This window comes from Callorhinchus milii, unplaced genomic scaffold, assembly GCF_018977255.1.
Source record: "Callorhinchus milii isolate IMCB2004 unplaced genomic scaffold, IMCB_Cmil_1.0 Scaffold3, whole genome shotgun sequence".
NCBI classification, from domain to species: domain Eukaryota; kingdom Metazoa; phylum Chordata; class Chondrichthyes; order Chimaeriformes; family Callorhinchidae; genus Callorhinchus; species Callorhinchus milii.
In genome coordinates, this window is record NW_024704744.1 from 59,309,886 (window position 1) to 59,332,777 (window position 22,892).

General features: G+C 42.3%; 3 protein-coding genes across 5 annotated transcripts in view; 2 read left to right on the top strand and 1 right to left on the bottom strand.

The window, feature by feature from the left end:
* Positions 1-6,581, bottom strand: part of ttc13 (tetratricopeptide repeat domain 13) — a 29,092-nt gene extending 22,511 nt beyond the window's left edge. For all 3 annotated transcript variants that reach the window (XM_007898391.2, XM_042333754.1, XM_007898390.2), the window contains exons 1-4: positions 6,395-6,581; positions 4,985-5,079; positions 2,997-3,072; positions 794-864 (exon numbers count right to left, since the gene is read on the bottom strand). In XM_007898391.2, coding sequence (XP_007896582.1) covers positions 794-864; positions 2,997-3,072; positions 4,985-5,079; positions 6,395-6,575 — 423 coding nt within the window. In that variant the 5' untranslated portion in view covers positions 6,576-6,581. The remainder of the gene's footprint in view (positions 1-793; positions 865-2,996; positions 3,073-4,984; positions 5,080-6,394) is intronic.
* Positions 6,582-6,869: 288 nt separating this feature from the next.
* arv1 (ARV1 homolog, fatty acid homeostasis modulator) lies at positions 6,870-12,291 on the top strand. The gene is made up of 5 exons (XM_007898388.2): positions 6,870-6,999; positions 8,849-8,968; positions 9,457-9,610; positions 10,595-10,819; positions 11,973-12,291. Exons 1-5 carry the CDS (start codon positions 6,907-6,909, stop codon positions 12,077-12,079), a joined length of 699 nt encoding a protein of 232 aa, XP_007896579.1. The 5' UTR covers positions 6,870-6,906; the 3' UTR covers positions 12,080-12,291.
* Positions 12,292-15,012: 2,721 nt separating this feature from the next.
* On the top strand, positions 15,013-20,105 carry LOC103181785 (synaptojanin 2 binding protein). Its single transcript, XM_042333116.1, has 3 exons — positions 15,013-15,098; positions 18,387-18,523; positions 19,935-20,105. Exons 1-3 carry the CDS (start codon positions 15,044-15,046, stop codon positions 20,103-20,105), a joined length of 363 nt encoding a protein of 120 aa, XP_042189050.1. The 5' UTR covers positions 15,013-15,043.
* The last annotated feature ends 2,787 nt before the right edge of the window (positions 20,106-22,892 follow it).

The following is a 22,892-nucleotide window of genomic DNA, read 5'->3' on the forward strand; positions in this document are numbered from 1 at the left end:
TTCTGCTACTTGTTAACAGGAGCTAAGTGTAAAGAATCCCAGCCTCTGACCAACCTGCCCCTCCAAATTGTGCCATTGCATCAGATTGCCTTGGCTGCCATCAGTGGAAACATTCCTTTACTCAAAGACAGTAAATAAAAATTGGAACGGATTTTACCAAGGAGGCTAGAGGCTAAGGCTCAACCAATTTATCTTGTAACTGGAATTCTGAATACCTGACAGTTGATTTCTATCTAGCCAATATCTCAAATGCATAATGTTTCAGATGAATCAGTCTGAAATGAAGGAGCTGTAACCTGGATTCATCCAGAAATGACTCTTGAATATGCTTGAATGGAGATCACACAATCAGTAATCAGCTTGAAGAGGAGAAATATTAAAGAGCATTAGGAGCAAGAAGAGTTAGCACATATGGGACTCGATTGGCACATATGGAGAGAAATACCAGAGCAAACACAACGGCATATTTCTGCACTTTTAACAATCTCAAAATCCTTCATGAGTCCAGGTTGCAACTTTCAAGTTTTAGAATTCCAAAATGATACTTTCTGTGGAGGGAAACCGAGGATTAAACAAATGAGACGTGGGATGACTCTGGTGGTAATGCTTGATTACTACTGAAAATCAGGAAGCATCTATGCAAAACTTTCCCTTAGTAGAGTAAGTGGGTGAGGTTCATGATGAGGAGGCTCTGTGGAGGAAGTGGAGCTGATGGTCCGAATGTCTGTCATTTTCTTATTCTGTCTTTTATTAAGTTCTTAATTAGAGTTGAATTTCAGTAAGACACACTTACCTGTAACAGCGACGAAAAGTGTTTTACTGCTTCATCGTACAAGCCATTCCCAATCAAGGCATAACCAAATGCTGGTCCATTTGGGGAAAAAATAAAAATGTCATGCATCAATCAGCAGTATTTGAACAACATCTTAATTGTTAAGTAATTATAGTTTTCTTGTAAAAGATTATAAATCAATCGCTCAATGTCTTGGGATAATGAAATTGAAAATGCCTATGTTGGGAAAACAATTTTGGATGTGTTGTTTAACACATCTGAGTGAGTGATTTGGATTAACTTACACAATTACTCTGGATGTATGATGATGGGATCAAATTTACATCATTTCTTAACAGGATTCCTTCCATTGGAATTCCCAACAAACCACGGAAACTCCAATCCCAAACGAATCCTTCGGAGCATATTCAGAATCAGCACAATAATAATCCTTGCATTTGATATAGCACCATATCATGTTATTAAGATATCTCAAACCCCTACACAGGATTTTACCATAAAGTGTACTGATTATGTATTTACAGCGGCAGCCAATTTGGGCAATGTCCCACAAACAGCTATGAAGTGAGCAACCAATTTCATTTGGGAGATTGTTGACCAGGGCACCAGGAGAAATTCCCTTCTGTTTTTAAATAGTGCCATGGGATCTTAACATCCACCTGAACAGGCATATTGGTCTATCATTTCAACTGAAAAACAGCACATCTGACAATGCAGCACTCGCCCAGGATTGCATTGGAATGTTGGGTTTAGACTACAGCTCAAAGTCCTGGCGTAAGACTTCAACTTTCTAACTCAAGAGGCATGAATGACAACAACTGATCCAGGCTGACACCTAATTTCCAATTACCAAAGAAGCTCCTGATTGTGCAACTTTGATTCTCTATTAAATGACCAAAATAGGCCCCAATAATTCAGGGAAGGTACCATTATACAGAGGTCCTGTTTGCCTATTTAGATGATGTTAAAGATCCTATGGCACTATTTAAAAAGAGAAAGGAGTTCCTTCCTATGTCCTGACCAAAAATCTCCATGATGAATATATATATAATATATAATATATATTATATATTTGGTTAAAAAACAGGACATTGTGCATAATAATTGTGCATTTGATGTAGCGCTTTTCACGTTGGGAGGACGTCCCAAAGCGCTTCACAGAACACACTGTAAAGTGAATTGACTGTATATTTGTGGGCGAACGCGGCAGCCAATTGTGCACAGCAATGTCCCACAAACAGTCGTAGATTGAAAATGACCAATTTACTATTGTTTTTGGTTTTGGAGGGATTATTATTAGGCTCTGTGTGGAGTAAGGAAACTTGCCCAAGGTTTCGCCCTCTGCCTGGAATTGAACTCAGGTCTCTCGCTTGCAAAGCGAGTGCTCTAACCACTGAGCTACAGGACTCCACAAATCGGCATAAATCGGCTGCCGCATTCACCTACAAATACATAGTCACTACACTTTACAGCAAAATTCTGAAGCAACTGAGACATTTCAACATGATCAAATGCAATCATTAAAAAAAAAATTAACTTGTGTGATTCACTCAGCACTTCCCACAGTAAGGGAGCCTTCTATCAATAGCCTCTTATTATTATGTTACATTATATCGGCAGAGGCTTCGGAGCAAGTTATCTGAATGACTTCAGCCATAGGGCAGTGCAATAAATACTTTTCACAAGAATGACCAACATCCAGGTCATCAGGTGACTGCTAATATCACTTTGCACATGCTCCATGCGTGCACCATGCACAGAAACAACACAACATGCACTTATATAATGCCCTTCACACGGGGTAAGAGTCCCAAAGCACCTCAAACACAGACTCAGAGGACTGTGCTAGAACAAGGGTCCCCTGTCGGTCGCACAGGGCTTTCTGAGGCTTCTCAATAAAGAAACCAAGAGGGACTCTTTCCGATCACCAGAAGCACATCATGATATTCCTCTCTGAAAATAAATCATGTTTCCACAACCACCTCCCCCAGAGTCAGTCACTCGTAAAACAGATCATCTTTTTTCAAACATTTCCTCCCTTCTCTATCTGTTCTTTTCCCTCTTACCCCCAGCTGAAAGCTGTTGCGGTTGCCAGTGGCAACAAATATTGGGATAGAGGTAGAGAAAACCAATGCAACTTTTTCAATTTAGGTGACTGCACATTTTAAAATTCGGCAAAAATATTGAAATCGAAAATACTCACCTAATTCCTCATTTGTATTTGCATTATCAATGGAAAAGGGAAAGCGCTTTTGTTCAGCCAATACTTTTGCTTGAGCCTGAAACAAAGAAACACAATGAATTGGTCCAAAAACAGCAGGCAAGGAATATGCGGGCTTCAAGTCAATCTACTAATTGGAAACTAACTTCAAGAAATGACTTAAAAACAGAATGTTTAGCAATACAATAAAAACAATAAATTACATTTGTATAGCGCCTTTCAGTCTGGAGGACATCCCAAGGTGTTGGACAGTCAAGGGTTTGCACCCAAACTAGGGGTTGGAATCAGGAAGGGAAGAGAGTGGAGGTTGAAGGGTGATCGAAAGCACGGTCGAAGAGGAGGATCTTGAGACAGGCTTTGAAGGAGACATCGGAGGGGGCGAGGCAAAGGGGCTGTGGGATGGAGTTCCAAAGAGTGGGGAAGAAAGGCTGAAGACTCAGCTATCGATGATGGGACATGGAGCAGGCCGGAGGCCGCTGAGTGGAGGAAGCAGACAGGTCGGTATGGATACAATACAATAAATTTACATTTTAACCCTTTAGTCCCCAAAATAACTCTCCCCCTGGGCAGCACGTGGAACTTTTGGCCCAAGCTTCCTTGGGTTAGGGGAAAAAAGGCAGCCTGGGTTCTTGCTCCTGGTCAAGTAGTGAGCGTGTTTGACCACTGGCCGAAGAGAGATCATGCTCGACAGTGACCACCTTTACAGTCGAGTAGGCTGCCAACACTAACTGCCAAATCTCACATAACATGGCCACTTGGACAGTTTACCAGAGGGCAACAAACATCCATGGAACCACACCCCAACATGAGGCGACTGAGGTCCAGGAGAGAACATATTGAAAAATTATGATGCAAAAATGATACTACAAAAGAGACTCTTCTGTGAGCTACCAGATGCTGTTTATTTTGAGCACCATGGTGGAAGTTAACATAACTCAGCTGTGCCCACTTAGCATTTGGGCACATTTTACTATTTAGAATCCCTTCGCTACGCCCAGTGATATACAATGTCCTGGGTGGAGATCAATACTACATCAATTCCTGCTTCTTCCAGAGCCTGTGTGGCAACTACGCGTTTTGTGCAACCCTCTTCTCCCCTTTAAGCAGGATTTGACCGAGTCTGCTTTCCTCTAACTCTGCAACATCGCCCACCTCTCACTCCCATTGCAGTCAAAACTTTCCTCCGTGCCTTTGTCAACTATAGACTAAAATTTCCAAAAACCCACTTGCCAACCTCCACATCATTCAGAACTCTACAGCACACATCGTCTCCCAGGCTCCATGAGCCCAACACCCCCATTTTGTTCAGCTCCACTGGCTCCCTGTCCCCCAGTGTATTGACTTTAAGATCCTCAGATTCAAATGCCCCTCACGTTCAAATGCAAATTATTGTTACTACATTTTAATCTAGTTAGGATGAAATTCCCTAGTGGCCTTTGCCATACTAAAATAGCTTAATAAAAACAATGTGTGCTATTTCCCACAGAGATCTCATGTGCGGTCAACTGCTGATAGGAATAAACCCAACCTCATGAGCTGACTGTGATTCTAACCATTTTCTGCCCTCTTTGACAGGAAGGATGCTTTGCTTGGTATAGAATAGCCCAAATAATAATTTTTTATATATATTAAAAAAACTTACTTTTAGAACAGAATCTTTAGACCAAAAGCCAGTCTTTAGCATAGACTGTTGGATATACAGTTGCAATCACTGGGCAGCAATCAGGACTCATGTAACTTTCCACTTATGTACATAGAACAGTATTGACTTTAAGATCCTTTAAATAATTAGATAACACTAATTATGTGTTTATACTGTACTGCTCTTTTACCAGTATACTACACGGTCAATATTTTCTCACCCTTAAGAATCAGGCATTATATAAAAAATCACATTTTCCTAAAGCAGTACAAACTACAGTACACACAATTACAAGCTAAAATATTAATAGCTTTTAGGAACAACATACCAGAATTTTCTCTGTATCGAGAGAGAGTAGTGGTTCACAAGGTGGAGCCCCCCTCGGCACACAGTCAGTGTCATCAGGATCCAGAAATGAAGACTCTATAAAGAAGCAAAACTTTCAATTAGTTGTTTCTTCCAAATACTGTTCTCAATAAGTGGTTGACAAGTAAAGGTTTCTACAACCGGCAGATTACAACTATCATGCCCCTCTAAAAAGTATGACCACAGATATACAGGTAGTATTATAAGAAAAATACTATCAAACAATGCAATGATGTTTGAACTGCAGTAATCAGTCTTTTTACTCCATGAAAATTAGTGAATTATAAAACAAATTTGCATAGACTACAACATTTTGAAGTTTAATCCTGCCCTACCCTGAAATAGCAATTATCTGCCCACATAGTTAAAGCGTATAAATCATCCCCAAAAGTTCTCTGGAACACTATTGCATTTTTTTTCATGTTTCCTCTCCCTTTAACATTTAAACACTCCTGGAATGACATATGCTAAGTCAACATCCTTTGATAACTTTTTAAAGCTCTCCATTAGAGATGTTATGTCAATGAGACGTTAATCTTATCTGAGGAGAGCCAAGCTGTTGTGGTATTTAAAATTGGGAGTGTCAAAATAACATCAGAAAAGTGCTGGGTAGGTGGAAGACAAGCAGACTCGAGATAGCATTAAAAGTGCCAGGAAGCACCATCCAGCGGTCTTAAAGTGGCAACTTTAATTAATGAAAATTCAAAATTGTCGTCAACTCTTTACTCGTAAAAAGGGAGGAAGCTGCAAGTGCTGGCAGGGTGACGCTTGATCAAACTTCAATTTGTACCACTGCGTCGAGCAACTCGAATGTGGCTCCTGTTCGTGAAGACAGTCATTTTAAAAGGCGAGAGAGGGGCAAATTACCATTTACATCGGGATGCAAGTGCCCCGACAGCGCTTCAGACACAGACTGCATTTCAGGTTAGTGAGCAATGCAGCTATTAATTACAATAAATAATCCAGGGGAGGCTATCGGGAAGAGCAACGACTGTGTGTTCGCGGGGAAGGAGTGGGGGGGCAATGCAAAAGGGTTCGTTCAAAGTACCCCAGCAAATCGCTGGCATCAACGATATGCGACTGCGAGAAACGGGAAGGAACTCATTTTATTTGTTAACAGCAGAGGTTCTGCGTGAACTGAGTGCCCGAGTCCCGGCGGTGGCTTTTGTCGGGGGCCAATCCCACCTCAGAGGCGCCGACGGTGAAAAACGCGGGCACTCGAGAGCCCGAGCGCCGGGAGCCCCGGGAACGCCGGGAGCCCGGGAGCGGAGAGCCCTCCCGGGCCCGAGCTGCAGCCCCTCGCTCGGGCCCGGGCCCGGGAGCGGGCGCCGCACCCGCCAGCCACAGGCCGCTGCCCAGAGCGCAGCCTCACCGCACTCCACCAGCTCCTCCCCGGCCGGCGCACAGCCCTGCCCCGGCAAGGGCGGCCCGTGGTGGCTGTGGCTGTTACTGCTGAGCACGAGGAGCGACGACAGGTACTCGGCGCGGACCGAACCGCACAGGACCAACAACACGACCGGCAGCGCCGCCGCTCCATCACCGGCACCGGCCATCTTGTGCCCAACAGCCACATCCGGGCACTCGGCCCGTCCGCGGCGCGCGCTGGGAGTTGTAGTGCTTTTCCCGCGGTGTGTCCGCGGGCGCTGGGGCGTGGGGTGCCGCGGTGTGCGCTGGGGGGTTGTGGCGCTTTCCCGCGGTGTGTCCGCGGGCGCTGGGGTGTGAGGTGCCGCGATGTGCGCTGGGAGTTGTAGTTGTGCCCGCGGTGAAGAGTCGGGTTTTTGTCCCCCCCTCCCCGCGGAGACTACAGCCCCCAGAATGCCCCGCTGGGCCGGGCGGAGCCGCGGGGTGCGCTGGGAGAAGCCGGGCTTGGCCCTGATCCCAACAATGGAGGGAGCCTACAGGTGTGTGGAGTGTAACCAGGAGGCCCGGGAGCTGTACCGGGATTACAGCCGCGGCGTCATCAAGATAACCATATGTGTGAGTATGAGAGCGACACCGAGTCTCTCTCTCACTTCACTCCACTCTTTTCCTCATCGCGACAACGGCGGCTGCTTCGTTGGTGCTATCGGCGAACTCTGCCCCTCACACATCCCAAACCCGACCCCCCCCCCCCCTCCGCCCCCCCGCCTCCGTCTCTCCCGCCCTCCGGGCCTCTGAGCTTCACCCCTCCCGCCCTCACTGTGGGTTTCAAAAGGGAAGCGGATGCCCTACACACACTGGACACGAAAGCTGGAGACTAACTTGGAGGGACGTGGGAGTAGACTGGAGCAGTGGGATTATAATAATAATAATAATAATAATCCTTGCATTTGATATAGCGCTTTTCACGTCGGGAGGACGTCCCAAAGCGCTTCACAGAACACACTGTAAAGTGAATTGACTGTATATTTGTGGGCGAACGCGGCAGCCAATTGCGCACAGCAATGTCCCACAAACAGTCATGGATTGAAAATGACCAATTTATTATTGTTTTTAGTTTTTGAGGGATTATTATTAGGCTCTGTGTGGAGTAAGGAAACTTGCCCAAGGTTTCGCCCTCTGCCTGGAATTGAACTCCGGTCTCTCGCTTGCAAAGCGAGTGCTCAACCACTGAGCTACAGGACTCCACAAATTGAGTGGAGGACTTGCTCTGAGAGCCAGTGCAGACTTGATGGCCCGAATAGCTTCTTGTGCTGTACGTTACTATGATTAATAATCCTTGCATTTGATGTAGAGCCTTATTACATCTTCGAGACGTCTCAAAGCGCTTCACGGAAGGTGCTGTGAAGTGAATTGACTGTATATTTTGGGGGCGAATCTATGATTCGATAACTCCAGGGTCTATGATGAACAAGGGTGCCCACAGCTTGCAAAGCTACATGCTTTGTATGCAAAATAATCCTGTTTATCGAACAAAGTTTTCCTCATGAGCACTGCTTGATAGGTCTGTACAAATCCTACTTCAAGGATTTCTCTAGAGTGATGCTTCTAGATTATGTGAATAGTGATATTTTTGCTCAGTGCTGCATAGTGGGTGCACTAAGTGTAATATACACCAGGCGGTGTTTGAGGTATGGTGTTGAATTTGAAATGGCTCTGCATCTGAATTTTAAAAAAAACTTATCATAGCTGCAGCTTAACAAATCAGAATCAACAACAACAATAATTTGCATTTATATACCTTAAATCCCCATCTAGAGGATTTTCAGTATGACACAACAAGTCATTTTGAAAATATGCTCATCTGTAATGAGAATGAAAATGATTTTGTGCCTGTTGTTGAATGTTTGGACAACTTTTGTTTTGCTTGTTGGACAGCTCCAAATATTTGCTCTTACTTAAATGTTTATGTAAAAAAAATTGTGACTTTTGCCAGCTGAGTGTGTGTATGTGTAGGCAAGCATTCTTGAAGATACTTCATCAGTTTTAACTTTGGCCTTTTTAATGATATTTATGAATCTTTATCACAAATGAATATCAAATACAGAACTAGTTGTCAGTGTGCTTTTGGTCGTACAGGGAATTAGTCTTAAACTAAAGAGACCTGCACAGGGTTCCTAAATCATCGTTTAATACTGCTGAATAAAATCTGAAGCTCTCCCCTGGTATTTGTGGTCTATTAATCGGAATAATTATCCTTCTTTTGATATTGTACCTTTTTGCATTGTTGGAACATATCACAAGATTTTACTGTAAAGTTTAGTAACTGTATTTTATTAAGCAAACTAATTCCATATTTGGAACTTTACAATGGACATAAACAATTAAAATTGATAAGTCTTGTTAATAGTAGTTAGGAATTAATACAGTTAGTTGTAGTGACAGATATGTTTGTTTTCTCTTCCAGAAATCGTGTCAGAAACCAGTTGACAAGTACATTGAATACGATCCAGTTATCATTCTGATTGATGCAATCTTATGCAAAGTACAAGCTTATAGGCATATAATCCTAAATATCAAGGTTAATGTAAGTATTGTTAAATTGTGACATGTTATTGTGAAATCCCTGTTATTACCGTTCAATGCAATCTAGTGTGCTCCTTAACAAATTCATTCATATGTTGTGTGACAGTATAGATGATTACTAATAATTATTGCATTTATATAGTGCCTTTTGAATCAGGAGAACATCTCAAACACTTCATAGGTTAAAGTATAGTCACTGTGTATTTTATAACCTTCAGGTGACTTTAATTAACATGATGTTATCCTTGTCAGTTAATTGATGTGTGTAAATTAATTCACAGTCACTATATATACAAAGAACAGTTAGGTGAAGTCTCTCAAGTGCTACAGAAGGAAGGACGTTAGACACAAACTTAATTGACTTAATTGTCTGAGCAGCAGATATCTTACTGCTAGCAGAATTTACAGAGTGCTGAGACATAGCAGTAAAGTGTTGCCATTGATAGTTCAGGCATAATTAATGTAATGAATATTTGTTTCTTCTTCCAGATCCATTGGAAGTTGTGCACATTCTGTTTGTTGTGTGAAGCATACCTGAGATGGTCACGATTGCAGGATTCACATCAAACTCTTGATCCCACGGATATTATTCGTTATGCCAAAGAGTGGGACTTCTATCAAATGTTTGGATTAGCTAGTTTGGGTAACAGGATTTTGTTTCCTTTTAATCAAGTTTATCAAAGACTGGATAGTCCAAACAGCTTTTTAAAACCATACTGTACAATTCAAATTTAAGATCCTCACTTTCAATTTCCTCCACAGCTAAAGCTGCACACAACCTCTATTATCTCCTGCGCCCCTATTGTCCCAGCTGCTCCCTCCATTCAGAAACACCAGACTGCTTCATGTCTTCTGCCCAAACCACCCCACCATCAGTGTACAAACTTTCAACCATTCTGCCCCCGTATTCTGGAATTCCATCTTGGAGTTCCTCTGCCATGTCCCCTCTTTCCACTCCTTCAAAACTCACCTAAGACAACAACAACAAATTAATTTGTATAACACCTTTCATGTCAGGTGGACGTCCCAAAGCGCTGGACAATCAGGGATCCGCACCCAAGCTGGTGGTTGAGATTAGGAGTGGAGGGCGGGGAGGGGTAGAACGGTGACCAAAGACAAGTTTGAAGAGGAGGTCTTCAAGGAGACAAGGGAGGGGCGAGATGGAGGGACTTTGTGATGGAGTTCCAGAGGGTGGGGGCAGAGAGACTGAAGGTGTGCCCACCAATGGTGGGGAGGGCAAGGTGAAGACCTTTTCAACTGTGATTTCAACCACTTTCCTCCTTCCTCGGTGCCCCAGTGGCTCTTGATCTCATTAAGCTGTAGGAAGTGTTTTGAGACATTCCCCAACATGAAAGGCACTATATAACTGTAAGTTGTTTAATAACACTAACATGCACCCTCAGAGTTTTGAGTTTTGCACTAAGCAGCAAATGCACCAATTCTAAACCTGGTGTTGGATCTTTTCAGCATTTCAGATGTTTTCACATAACAAAAACGTTTTTTTATTAAAGTGATTCAGACAAACCCAAAGTTCAATAACATTTAGTAAATGGAAGTGTTAAGAAATATGCTTGTTATACAATGTGGAGATACAATATATACTCTTACTATTATTTTCTTTTTCTAGAACTAGCAGCATTCCTTAGTGGGGTGTTTTTCTTCCTGTGGTTAACGAAAAAAGATTTAATCCGGAAAAAGACAAACCTCCACACAATGCTGACAGCCTTACTGCTGTCTGGCTATGGGAAACTACTTGTGATCCCAGCTGTGATCTGGGAACATGACTACTCCCCTCTGTACATCAACCTCATTGAATTCTTTGTGCTTATTTCAAACTCTCAAGCTGTCAGAGGTAACGTTCTTACCATATCAGATTGACTTTGCGTGAACATGAAAACAAAATCTGGCCTTTGTCAATCCTGTTCTGTGAATGAAATGTGGTGACTTTGTAATGGTAAAAATAACTTGATATTATGCAGTCAAAATTCATTAAGCTTTTGTTAACCAAATCATGACTATCCACCTCCTGGGGGGGAGGGGAAGTGAAAGACGTAAATGAGTCTCCCTGGAGCTGTGCTTGCAGAATGTATAAATTGAGTTAATCCTCTTTGGTGGTCTCAATAGTCCGGTTCCTGAGCCAAGCAGGTCCGTAGTACTCCAGGGCACTGATGATGACAGACCAGAAAGCCTGGCTTGCCACCAGGTCTTGGGGGGCACACTGGGAGTGGAGATTCTTCGCACTCAGCTTAGTAGTTTGTCTCTGAACCTCCAGGAAAAGTAATGATTAAGTTTCCTTACTCCACACAGAGCCTAATAATAATCCCTCCAAAACAAAACAATAATAAATTGGTCATTTTCAATCTACGACTGTTTGTGGGACATTGCTGTGCGCAATTGGCTGCCGCGTTCGCCCACAAATATACAGTCAATTCACTTTACAGTGTGTTCTGTGAAGCGCTTTGGGACGTCCTCCCGACGTGAAAAGCGCTATATCAAATGCAAGGATTATTATTATAATTATGATGCGACTGTATTTCTGTCCATTTTTTTTTGTTCTGCCAATTTTTCTCTTCTCATCCTAAAGTGGCTGCTTCTTTTTTGCTGTCTACTGGCATACTGTCCCACAAGCACCAGACACCCTCCAGGACCTTGCCAAGTCGTCAGTATTCTTTATGCATGAGAAGTGTCAGCAGGCTCCTTTCCCACAGGGGTATCACTGCCAAGCTCAATCTTGCCCTTATTCGACTACTCATATGTAGCTTTTAGTAAGGGTTGCAGCAGCAAGAACTTTGGTTGATTTTGCTTTCCCTAAGTGCAGGGCCACTGAAGGCAATTGTAACACCTCAACTGGGATCAGTTTACTCAGAATAAACCTGAGACTTTACAGCCTGTGGCTTAATGCTGGAACTAGTGCTTTTACTCACAAGCCCATTGGGTGATCTTTTGTTTCTTTGTTGAAGTCCTTACACCTGACAATATCTAATGCTGTCTATGTTCTCTTACAGTTGTTCTGAACAGTAGCAGGAAGTTTGCATTATCTGCCATTCTCACTGGATGGATGGTGCAATGGTGTGCTGCGTTCTTCTTCCAAAGCCTTGAATGGCAAACCTAAGCAGGAAGGGGATTTACATAAGGAAACATGGGATGAAATACGGGTCATTTGGCTCATTAATCCTGTTCCATCCAATGGACCTTGTACTATTATAGACTCTTCCCAGTGTATAGAAGATCCTGAGAGAAGATAATGTGTAAAGTATTCAGGAAGACGAGGGATTGTGAAATGTATCTCGGAGGTAATAAAGCAATGACAGGATTTCAAGTCTACATCACACCAAGTGACTCCTTTGAGATAGTATCACTGGAATGTAGTTTATGGTTGTAAATTTAGAGTCACTCCTGTGGGTGCTGTGCCATATGACAATCAAATTGGCATAATGAAGAAAAGTAAATTGCCTGCACAATATATTTCATATGGATTTCCTACGGATTTCCTACTCTCACAGTATCTCTATTGGTGTTGGGAAAAATGCCAGTTTTGCAAATTATTATTCATTTAAAAAATAATATTAAAGAATAACCTTTACTAATAAAGACATGTCTGTCTTATGTATCCGTCAATCATTCAATAACTGATTGACATAGAGACATGATTTATACCTTGTCAGAAAGGTCTTGCATCTGGCAGTCTCATCGGCATTTTTTTTTTGGGGGGGATCTCCTATCGTTGATGAGCTATATTAAAAATTAAGCCCCAAAATATGAGGTATGCATCATATTCTGCACTACGTAGCGATAGAGGAAAGCACACACCATTCAGAGACATACGTCTATATTCTGCAACAAATGTATGGCATTTTTTTATGGATGTCATGGGAGTTAGAGTCCTCCCATGTGGGATAGACAGAGAGAGAGAGACTGAGATAATGAGAAAGACAGAGAGAGAGAGAGACTGAGCAAGAGAATGAGAGACTGGGAGAGAATATATTATAAAGTGAAATGAGTGTTTTGTGGGAGAGACAGAAACACAGACACAGGGAGCGAATGATTGAGCGAGAGAGATTGGGAGAGAGAGACTAAAAGACTTGAGAGACTGAAAGAAAATATATTAAAGTAGTCCTCCCAGCTAAGTATAGATAAAGACGAAATGTCTGTTTGTGTGTCAATCTACATTCCATAATGGTTGCAAGCGAAGCTGCACGTGTACAATTAGTATTGAATAAGTTGTAATTTTGAATTTATATTTCTTGCATAGTGGTTTCCATAAGAAAGTTTCTCTCATTCAGTAACAAGTGACAATTATGCAACATCCTGTCTTGTGGTGTCTGCAGTTCAGGAAACATGAATCGCTTTCTAAGAAGGGAAGTGGAGTTCTCCAAGTGTACTGGCTGATGTTCCTGCACATCATTAAATGGGCATCAATTTGACAGTAAATGAGCAAATGGGGACATTGGGAGAATTTTTTCTTGTACAGAATAGTTAGGAAATGGAAATCTCCACAAGGGCAGTGGTATTTGAGGTAAAATCCTTATTGGCCTTCAAGAGCGAACAAGACAGATGTCTTATAAAGAGTCAGCTATCGGAGTATGGAGAAATGGGAGTGAAAGGATTGCTTATGAGGGACCTGGCACCTCTTCTAGCTGTGGATTTCTATGGTTCTATGGAATTGGAATAAATACTTGAGGAAAAAGTAATATTAAAAGTTACAAGAATGAACAGCGGAATGGAATTGGAGGAGGTAGCTCAGTGAGGCAGTTAGCACCAACACAAACCTCAGCCCTAAACTTTCAATGATTCTAAAATAATCTTTGCATTTAATATAGAGTCTTTTACGTTGGGATGGTGTCACAAAGTGCTTCACAGAATTTACTGCAAAGTGTAGTGACTATTTTGTAAGCAAATGCAGCAGTCAGTTGGCATCCAGCAATGTCCCACAAACAGCTGTCTACCTTAATTTACCCAGACAGATTCAAATTAAAGAATGCATTTTATTTCAATTTCTCAACCTAACAAAATACATACAATCTAATTTAAAAGGATTATATGCACAAATTTTACATATTTTTAATAATAATAATCCTTGCATTTGATATAGCGCCTTATCACGTCTTCAAGATGTTTCAAAGTGCTTCTTTTTCTCTTGGACCGTGCCTTTAGCTCCCCTCTCGATTCTCTACCCCCTCCTCGCTCCTTCCCTCCCCTCACCCTGACCATTTCCCCCCCTGATGCTCGGGTCCCGACCCAATTGTCCAGCGCCTTGGGACGTCCTCCCAACGTGAAAGGCGCTCTATAAATGGAATCTTGTTGTTGTTCACAGAATATACTGTAAATATATTTATTTGAGATGTCTCAGAATATACTGTAAATACACACGGGTATATTTTGTGGGGGAAATTACAGAATTGAATTGTAAATTTGTTCCGATATAATATAAATATGCAACACGGATGACTGAATAATAAAGTTGAATTGGATAATAAACTTTTAATGTTTGTGGATGCGCAAAAAACACACTGAATATGAATGTATATATATATATCTGCCTGTGTATGCAAGTTGTTAAAGGACTCCTTTAACATATTTTATCTCACAGTTCCTATCAGTCTCTCTCTCCCAGTCTTTCTCTGTCTCTCTGCCTGTCCTACATGGGAGGAATTCAGCTCCTATGACAGAACAACCCAAGCGAGAGCTTCATGAACCTTAAGCTAAATAAAGCAAAGTCACCCTCTGATTGAAGAGTGATTCTCTGGGAATCCACAAAGTCAGCTCAGGTCAGTCTGGCAATTCCAGCCCCAAACTCCAAATAGGATCTGAAACTCTTTCAAGTTTATTTTTGACAGTTTCCCCCCCACCCAAAAAAAAAAAAACCCTTCTGTTCTTGTGAAAGACTTCCCAGGCTCTGGGGTGAGTGACTTGTGCTGCTGTGTTGTGTGTGTGTTGTGTGTGTAGTCTGGTATCAGATAAGAAGAGACGTAACAATGTGTGTGGTGTGTGGTGGTGTGTGTGAGCAGCCCCAGCCCCAGCCCCAGCCCAGGGCTGAGTGCAGTCACAGGGATCTGGGGAGGGACACTCAAAAGACATGTCCAGTCCAGCAACTCAACACCACACCATCACATTGAAACGAGGAGGGACAGGTCAGTGCCACCGTCCATGTAGATGGAGCTCGAGCAGCGATGACAGAAGAAGTTTCCCTGATCAGGTCCAACCCATAACATGGAGAACGTGTGATAATACTCGCAGTTTAAACAAAACGCGTTTAATAACTGAGCGATTAAGTCAATCCCACTGTTTTGACACCTTGAAGTACAATGTATGGAAGCCTAATTCATCTAGAAAGCTTAATAAGAGCTAAGCAATTAAGAATGAAATCAGAAAGCTTTTTTTTCATATAAAAGATTGGGAAATGTGGAGTTCACAACCCCCCCCAAAAAAGCTTGTAGATTTCACGTGAATTGATATATATATATAAGGAGCTATATGAATATTGGTAGGCAGTGATGCTATGTGATATGGTGAAAGGGCAGAAAAATTGTATTAAATTGCAGATTAGTCATAATCTGATAACATGGTGGAACTGGCTCAACAAGATGAATTGTCTAATAATAATAATAATCCTTGCTTTTTGATATAGCGCCTTACCACTTCTTCAAGACAACAACAACAACAACAACAAGATTCCATTTATAGAGCGCCTTTCACGTCGGGAGGACGTCCCAAGGCGTTGTACAGTTGGGTCAGGACCCGAGCGGGGGGGAAATGGTCAGGGTGAGGGGAGGGAAGGGAGGGAGCGAGGAGGGGGTAGAGAGTCGAGAGGGGAGCTGAAGGCTCGGTCAAAGAGAAAGGTTTTGAGACCGGCCTTGAAGGAGGAAAGGGAGGAGGCGGCGAAGGCACTGGGGGATAGAGTTCCAGAGCCTCGGGCTGAGAGGCTGAAGGCCCGGCCACCGATGGTAGGGCGGTTGGGGCGGGGGATGTAGAGCAGACCGGAGCCAGAGGAACGGAGGGTACGGGCAGGTAGGGGGATAGTAGGTCAGAGAGGTAGGAGGGAGCAAGGCCGTGAATGGCCTTGTAGGTGAGGATGAGGATCTTGAATTCGATCCTCTGGGGGATGGGGAGCCAGTGGAGGCGAGCGAGGGTGGGAGTGATGTGGTCACGAAGCCTCAAAGCACTTCACAGAATATACTGTAAAGTGAATTGACTACATTTTATCGTCAAAAGTACTCATGTCCATATACTCTTATGTTCTTATAACGTACCAGCTGTACCCGTTGCAGCTTCGCTTGCAATCAAAGGATTCAATGTGGAATGTAGAATGACACATAGACAGACAGACATTTCATCTTCATCTATACTCAACTGGGAGGACTCAGTGAGAGCACTCCTTTAATATAATTTATCTCACAGTTCCTATCAGTCTCACTCTTCCAGTCTTTCTCTGTCTCTCTCATTATCTCATCCTCTCTATCTGTCTCTCTCAGTCTCTCTCACTATCTCAGTTTGTCTCTCTCAGTCTCTCTCTCTCTGTCTGTCCTACATGGGAGGAATCTAGCTCCTATGACAAACAGAAAAAAGTGCCATACATTTGTTGCAGAACATAGATGTATCTCTGAACGGTGTGTGCTTTCCTCTGTCACTACATAGTTGCAGAGTACGATGCATACCTCATATTTTGGGGCTTCATTAAAGCATTTTTTAATATAGCTCATCAACAATAGCCAATGACACTGCCAGATGCAAGACCTTTCCGATGAGGTAAAAATCATGTGTCTGCGTTAATTGCTTATTGCGTGATTGTCGGATACACAGATACATAGACAGACATTTTGTCTTTATTAGTATAGAAGATAGGAGGAAATGACTAACATAATAATAGTCTCCTCTGCAACAAGGCAGTTACATACCGTAATAAAGAACCTTCAGGCCATTTGATCTCATCCCTCCAGATTACTCGCCCTTCTGCATTCCCATCACTGTGCCTAGTGTCTGTCTTAATATTGCCCTTCGCAACCCCACATAAGGCCTCTTATCCTGCTGTGTGACATATCTTAAAGAGACATATCAATGGCGGAGCCGGGTGATGTTGCGGGGGTGGGGGAAGGCAGAGTGGGTCATGGCACAGGTGTGGGGTAGAAAGGATAGTTGAGAGTCAAACAAGATGCAAAAGTTCCGGACTGGCTCAGTGAGGTGGAGTGTGCAACCACGGATGGTGATGCTGTCAGTGCCTGAGGTGTGTAGGCGCTGATGGGAGCTAATCAGGAAAGCCTCGGTCTTGTTGATGTTCAACTGTAGAAAGCTAGCTCTCATCCAGGACTTGATGTCTGACAGGTAGACAGGTAGACATCTGAGAGGTAGAGAGGTACAGTTGACCCCATGTCTGCAGATGATTTCACCAAGAGGGAGCATATAGATATTGAAGAGGAGGGCACTAAGGACAGAGCCCTGAGGAACTCCACACGAGACGGTGCAGGGGCTAGAAGAAAAACTGTTTGTGGAGATGATTTGGAGACAGTGTGAGAGGTAGGATCTGAACCATTCAAGGAAAAACAATAAAGATTGAGGTGAGAGGCGAGGCAGTGGAAGAGGATAGAGTGGTCAATGATATCAAAGGCAGCAGAGAGGTCAAGGAGGATAAGGAGGCAGAGGGAACCCTCGTCCCAGATGGGCAAAATGTCATTTGTCACTTTGACCAAAGCTGTTTTTATGTGCTGTGGATGGCACGGAAACCAGGTTGACGGGGTTTGTGAAGGGAGTAGCGGGAGAGAAAGGAGCACAGCTGAGAAGCAACAACTCATTCCAGAACCTTGGAGAGGAAAGTGAGGTTGGAGATGGGGCAGTAATTTGAGAGCAGGGATAGGTCCAGGGAGAGTTTTTAGAGGATAGGAGTTAGGAGTGATGACGGCCATTTTTTAAAGGTGTGTGAGTGGTGCCAGTGGACAGGGAGAAGTTTATAATGTTTGAGAGTAGGGGTGTAAGGAGGTGGAGGTGAAAGATAAGGAGAGGGTAGGGATGGGGTTGAGGTAGCAGGTGGTTGATTTCATGTGGGTTTTAGTGGTGGTGAGAGAGGAGGGGGAGACAGGCTCGAGGGATGGATGGGTAGGGGCCAGGATGTGAAGGGGAGATGGGGAAGGGGAAGTAGTCGGAAGGGCAGAGGCAGCTGAGCGGATCCCCATGGCTTTGGTTTTGAGGAAGTCCAGCATCTCCTCGCAGTTAGTGTTGGAGGAGAGGATGGGAGAGGCTTGAGATGTTGGGTGGAGGAGCCGGTTGGTGATGAAGAAAAGCCTGGGGTTGTCCTTGGCCTCTAAGATTGTCTTGGAGTAGAAAGACGATTTAGCGGAAACAATATTTGGTAATACAAAATGGTACTAAATGTTACTATAGTATTCAGTTTCATTTGATTTCCTTTATGATTTGATATTAATTCACAGGGTTTGGATTTAACATCTTGGGAGGAGTAGACAATCCTTGTTATCCTGGAGACAATGCAATCTATGTGGCTAAAATAAGAGAAAAAGAATCTGCAGCTATTGATGGAAGACTGAAAGAGGGTGACAAGATCTTACAAGTAAGGACGACTGTTCTGAAAAAAATATTTAGGAACTGTACTTCACTTCATGGAGGTCCTGTAGCTTAGTGGTTAGAGCACTCACCTTGCAAGCGAGAGGACCTGGCTTTGATTCCCGGCAGGGTGAAACATTGGGCAAGTTTCCTTACTCCACATGCCTCTATTCACCTAGCAATAAGTAGGAACCCAGTTGTTAGTCGATTGGCAGATCGCTTTTCCGGGGAAAATAATCCCCTAAAAACAATTTGGTCACTCATTTCATGACTGTTTGTGAGACACTGCTGTGCACAATTGGCTGCCACATTTTACTCACAAAATATATAGCCAACTCACATTACAATATATTCTGTGAAGTGTTTTGAGACGTCTCGAAGACGTGATAAGTCGTTATATCAAATGCAAGGATAATTATAATTCACAAAAAAGGTTCAGAATGAAGAAGTCCTTCAGTCCATTTGATCTCATCCTTCCAGATTACCCACCCTACTGTCTTCCCAGTATACAGTGAAGTTGTTTCTTAAATGAGTTCAGCATCCTGGCCTCAACCACGCTTCCTTATTGATTATCCTCTGTGCAAGGAAATATTGTCACACCCTGAATCTGTCATCTCTGGAATTGCTTTCTCTTCCTCTCTCTTTCAAGATGTTTTTATTGTTTTAATTTCAAGCTCAGGCTATTCTCTGCAAACACCCTCTGGGGATTTTCTTCTGTGACTCATGAGCAAAATAACCAAAGAGGGAGTTTACACTGACCTGGAAAAGATACTCTGGGCTCCTCTACTGACTGTAATTGCAAAGGACGCTCTTTGTTCCTCCAGTAAAGTAGGACTCTCTTGTGTCTTGCACTGATGGCGGACACCACTAAATCAGCTCCTCCACTAAATCACTTGCACACCCATTCCTGATCCTCTGAATTAACACAAGCTCATATTTTTATTGGACCATCATGGCTCTATCACCTGGCTCAATGGCTCACCCTTCATGGGATCCTTCTCAGAATCAGCAATCTTAGTATACGTTTTTGTTGGGACATCGTTGGTCTTGTAAGCCAAAATTCACTCACAGTCACTCAATCACCACTGCCTCAGTAAGAGCACACATTTCAGATGCCCGTGAGTCACTCACTACAAGCACATGCTTTTAGTCCCATATTCCCTTTACTCACCTTTGATCTCACTATACTCCGTTTCTAATGCTCCAGCCACATTTCCATTCTTTTTTTTTCTCAATTCTTCACCTGACGACATTGTAAAAAAAATGATTTTCTATCGATGAAAATGTAATTTGGATCGGATTACGGAACATCAGGAAAAATATGGACTATCAATATCAATGATTTTTTATCAAATCGAGGCAAGCTTACTTTTAAACAGTGCTACCCAATAGTATCTATTTTGATTTCCTGTCTTTAGGCTGGTGGAGTTTCACTTGTTAATATACAGCATGACAAGGCAGCACAGGTGTTCAAGAACATTAAGAATGATGTGCTTATATTACAAATTGAGAGGAAGGTAAGGAACTGTTCAACATACTTTTACAATCAGCAAAGCACCTATGGAACAAATGCCAGTCAGAGCGAGTAAGCCTAAAGCTTACTAAAACAAATAAATAAACTCATAAAAAGTAAGTCTAAAGCAAAAGTAGCAGGTAATTTAGGATGTCCTTCCTGAAGCTGGGGCAAAGTCCTTTCCCATTGGCAAAAAGGAAAAAATGCAGATCATGTCACTGAGAGCTACATTTGTGCACAAATTGTCTGCCACGTTTGCCCACAAAAATTCAGATACTCAACTTTACAGTTTATTCTGTGAAGCGTTTTCGGACATCCTCCCAACATGAAAGGCACTATACCAAATGTAAGGATTATTATTATTATTATTTGTCGCTTTACAACTTGCATTGACTGAGGCAAAGTATGGTATATGAAAAGGGCCGAAGGTGAGGAAGAGAAAGCAAATTATGAAGTGTAAAATGATTCTATTGCCTCCTTTGTACTGTGCATCCATATTCTGTGTGATATTTTTGCAAAAATGTTTTGATATTTTTCAGATTGGTGGTAATGCACCTTCCACGACATTGAGTCCAGCAACCGGATTACATCAGTGCGTTCTAAATCTTCGAAGGTCATTGGATTTTGTTCTTTATGTTTTGAACCAATGTGGCCCACATCTTATTGTCATCTTTTGTTCTCATAAACTGTCATGGAAGCAGATGTATGCTCAGCTGTGATGTACTGCAGAGCTCTATGTTTGAACTACTCCTATTTATTACATATAGATTTCCACCAAGTGACAGCAAACTCTACCTTCAGCTTCCATCCTTGATTCCGGAACCATTGATGTTCTGACCAGCTTGTCAATTTTTTTTTTGATGACAATTTTGGCACACAGAGCAAACCTTATTTATTGTTTCCATCCTCAATTTTCCAATACAATCTAGTTAATTTCCCTTCAAAGGGAGGGCTACGCCTACCTGAAACTGTTAACTGCATTGACGTTCTACATTAATGTTTAATAGGTTTATGTGTGTAACCATTGATCTATGAATTACACTTGTGTTTGTTCAAGACAGAAACATACAAAGAAATCTCAACTATTACCTCCCTAGGCAAGGACATTTTGCAGCAGAAGATTCCCATGGATCATTCTAGGAACCTCTGTGGTGACCATGGTAATGGTGGTAGGAGCACTGAAATACCATGGTGGAGTAAAGGAACCATCTATACCATTCATAAACAAATAAATAAATCTGCATTTATGTACATGATACCTCCATGATTACTGGCATGTTCATTTTTTGATTGTAGAATCAAAGTGCTGTCAGCCAGGGAAGGCCATATGATCATTCAAGGGCTTGAATGGGCTGGAAAGGAAGAATGAGACCCTCAACAACAACAGCTTATGCATTTATACAGCGCTCTCCATGTGGGGTACTGTCTTGGAGCACTCTTTTTCTGCTGATCATGCTATTCCATGACACAAGTTAGTAAGTGTGTAATCATCTCATGACCATCTCATGAGGAAAGGATCACATCTGACTGTCATGTCAGTATCCTGTTTACATTCACTGTCTAGGCTCACACATGAAAAGTACCGGGAGCACCAGTCCTGTTAATTGTTTCTCAGCATGAGTAAAAAAGGGTGTGGGGGGAGGGAGCAGTGACAAATTATACTAACTTATACAATCTTAGTAGAAGAACTGAAAAAAATGATAATTTATGTTGAGAAGATAAAAGCATTAATAAGAAGGAAACAATAAGTACTGTTTCCCTACTACTTTTGTAAGCATTTGTTAATGTATTGACTTTAATGAAAAGTCAGCTACAGGAGTAACTGGAAAGGACAGGTAAATGGGACTGAAAGGATTGCTCTTGAGGGAAAACATAAAAAAATCTACAAACTGCCTTGAATAAGGTGAAGCACGCTGAGAACAATGGATACAAAAGAATTATAAGAATAATAAATTAGTCACTCAATTCACAACTGTTTAAGGGACACTACGGTGCACAATTGGCTACGACGTTTCGCCCACAAAATATACAGTCAATTCACTTTACAGTATATTCTGTGAAGTGCTTTGAGACATCTCGAAGATGTGATAAGGCACTATATCAAATGCAAGGATTATTCGTGTTATTATTATACCTTCATGATAGCCTTCATGATAAAAAAATTACATAGTTACAGATAATGACAATTGTTATAGTTAGCAAGAGATAAGAGTTCTGCATAAACATAATTAATGCTATCATCTGTGAACACACTGAAGAGGGAGCATTTTAATAATAATAATCCTTGAATTATCCTTGAACGTCTTCTAGATGTCTCAAAGCGCTTCATAGAATATGCTATACAGTGAATTGACTGCATTTTTGTGGGCGAAACGCAGCAGTCAATTGTGCACAGCAATGTCCCACAAACAGTCATGGATTGAAGTGACCAAATTATTATTGTTTTTCTTGAGGGATTATTATCAGACGCGTGGAGTAAGGAAACTGGCCCAAGGTTTTGCCCTTCCGGGAATCGAACCCAGGTCTCTTGCTTGTGAGGCGAGTGCTCTAACCACTGAGCTACAGGACTCCACATTTTAGGTCATTTTGCCCTTTGGTCACAGCCTGGAGACTGCTCATGAAACCACATTATTTTTCTACCTGAGCCCTACCAATACAATATAATTTATGTCACACCTTTCACATCAGATGGAATTCTGAAACTACTTTCCCAACATTTGGTATTGACATGCCACATAATGACCAGCAGAGGACCTCAGCATGTAGACACATCTTCTGGTTTGCCCGAACAAAATCAATAGTTTTCAATCACTAAATAAGAAAGCGTAGCTTTCCAGATGACCCTGTGGCTAAGGTTTTAGGT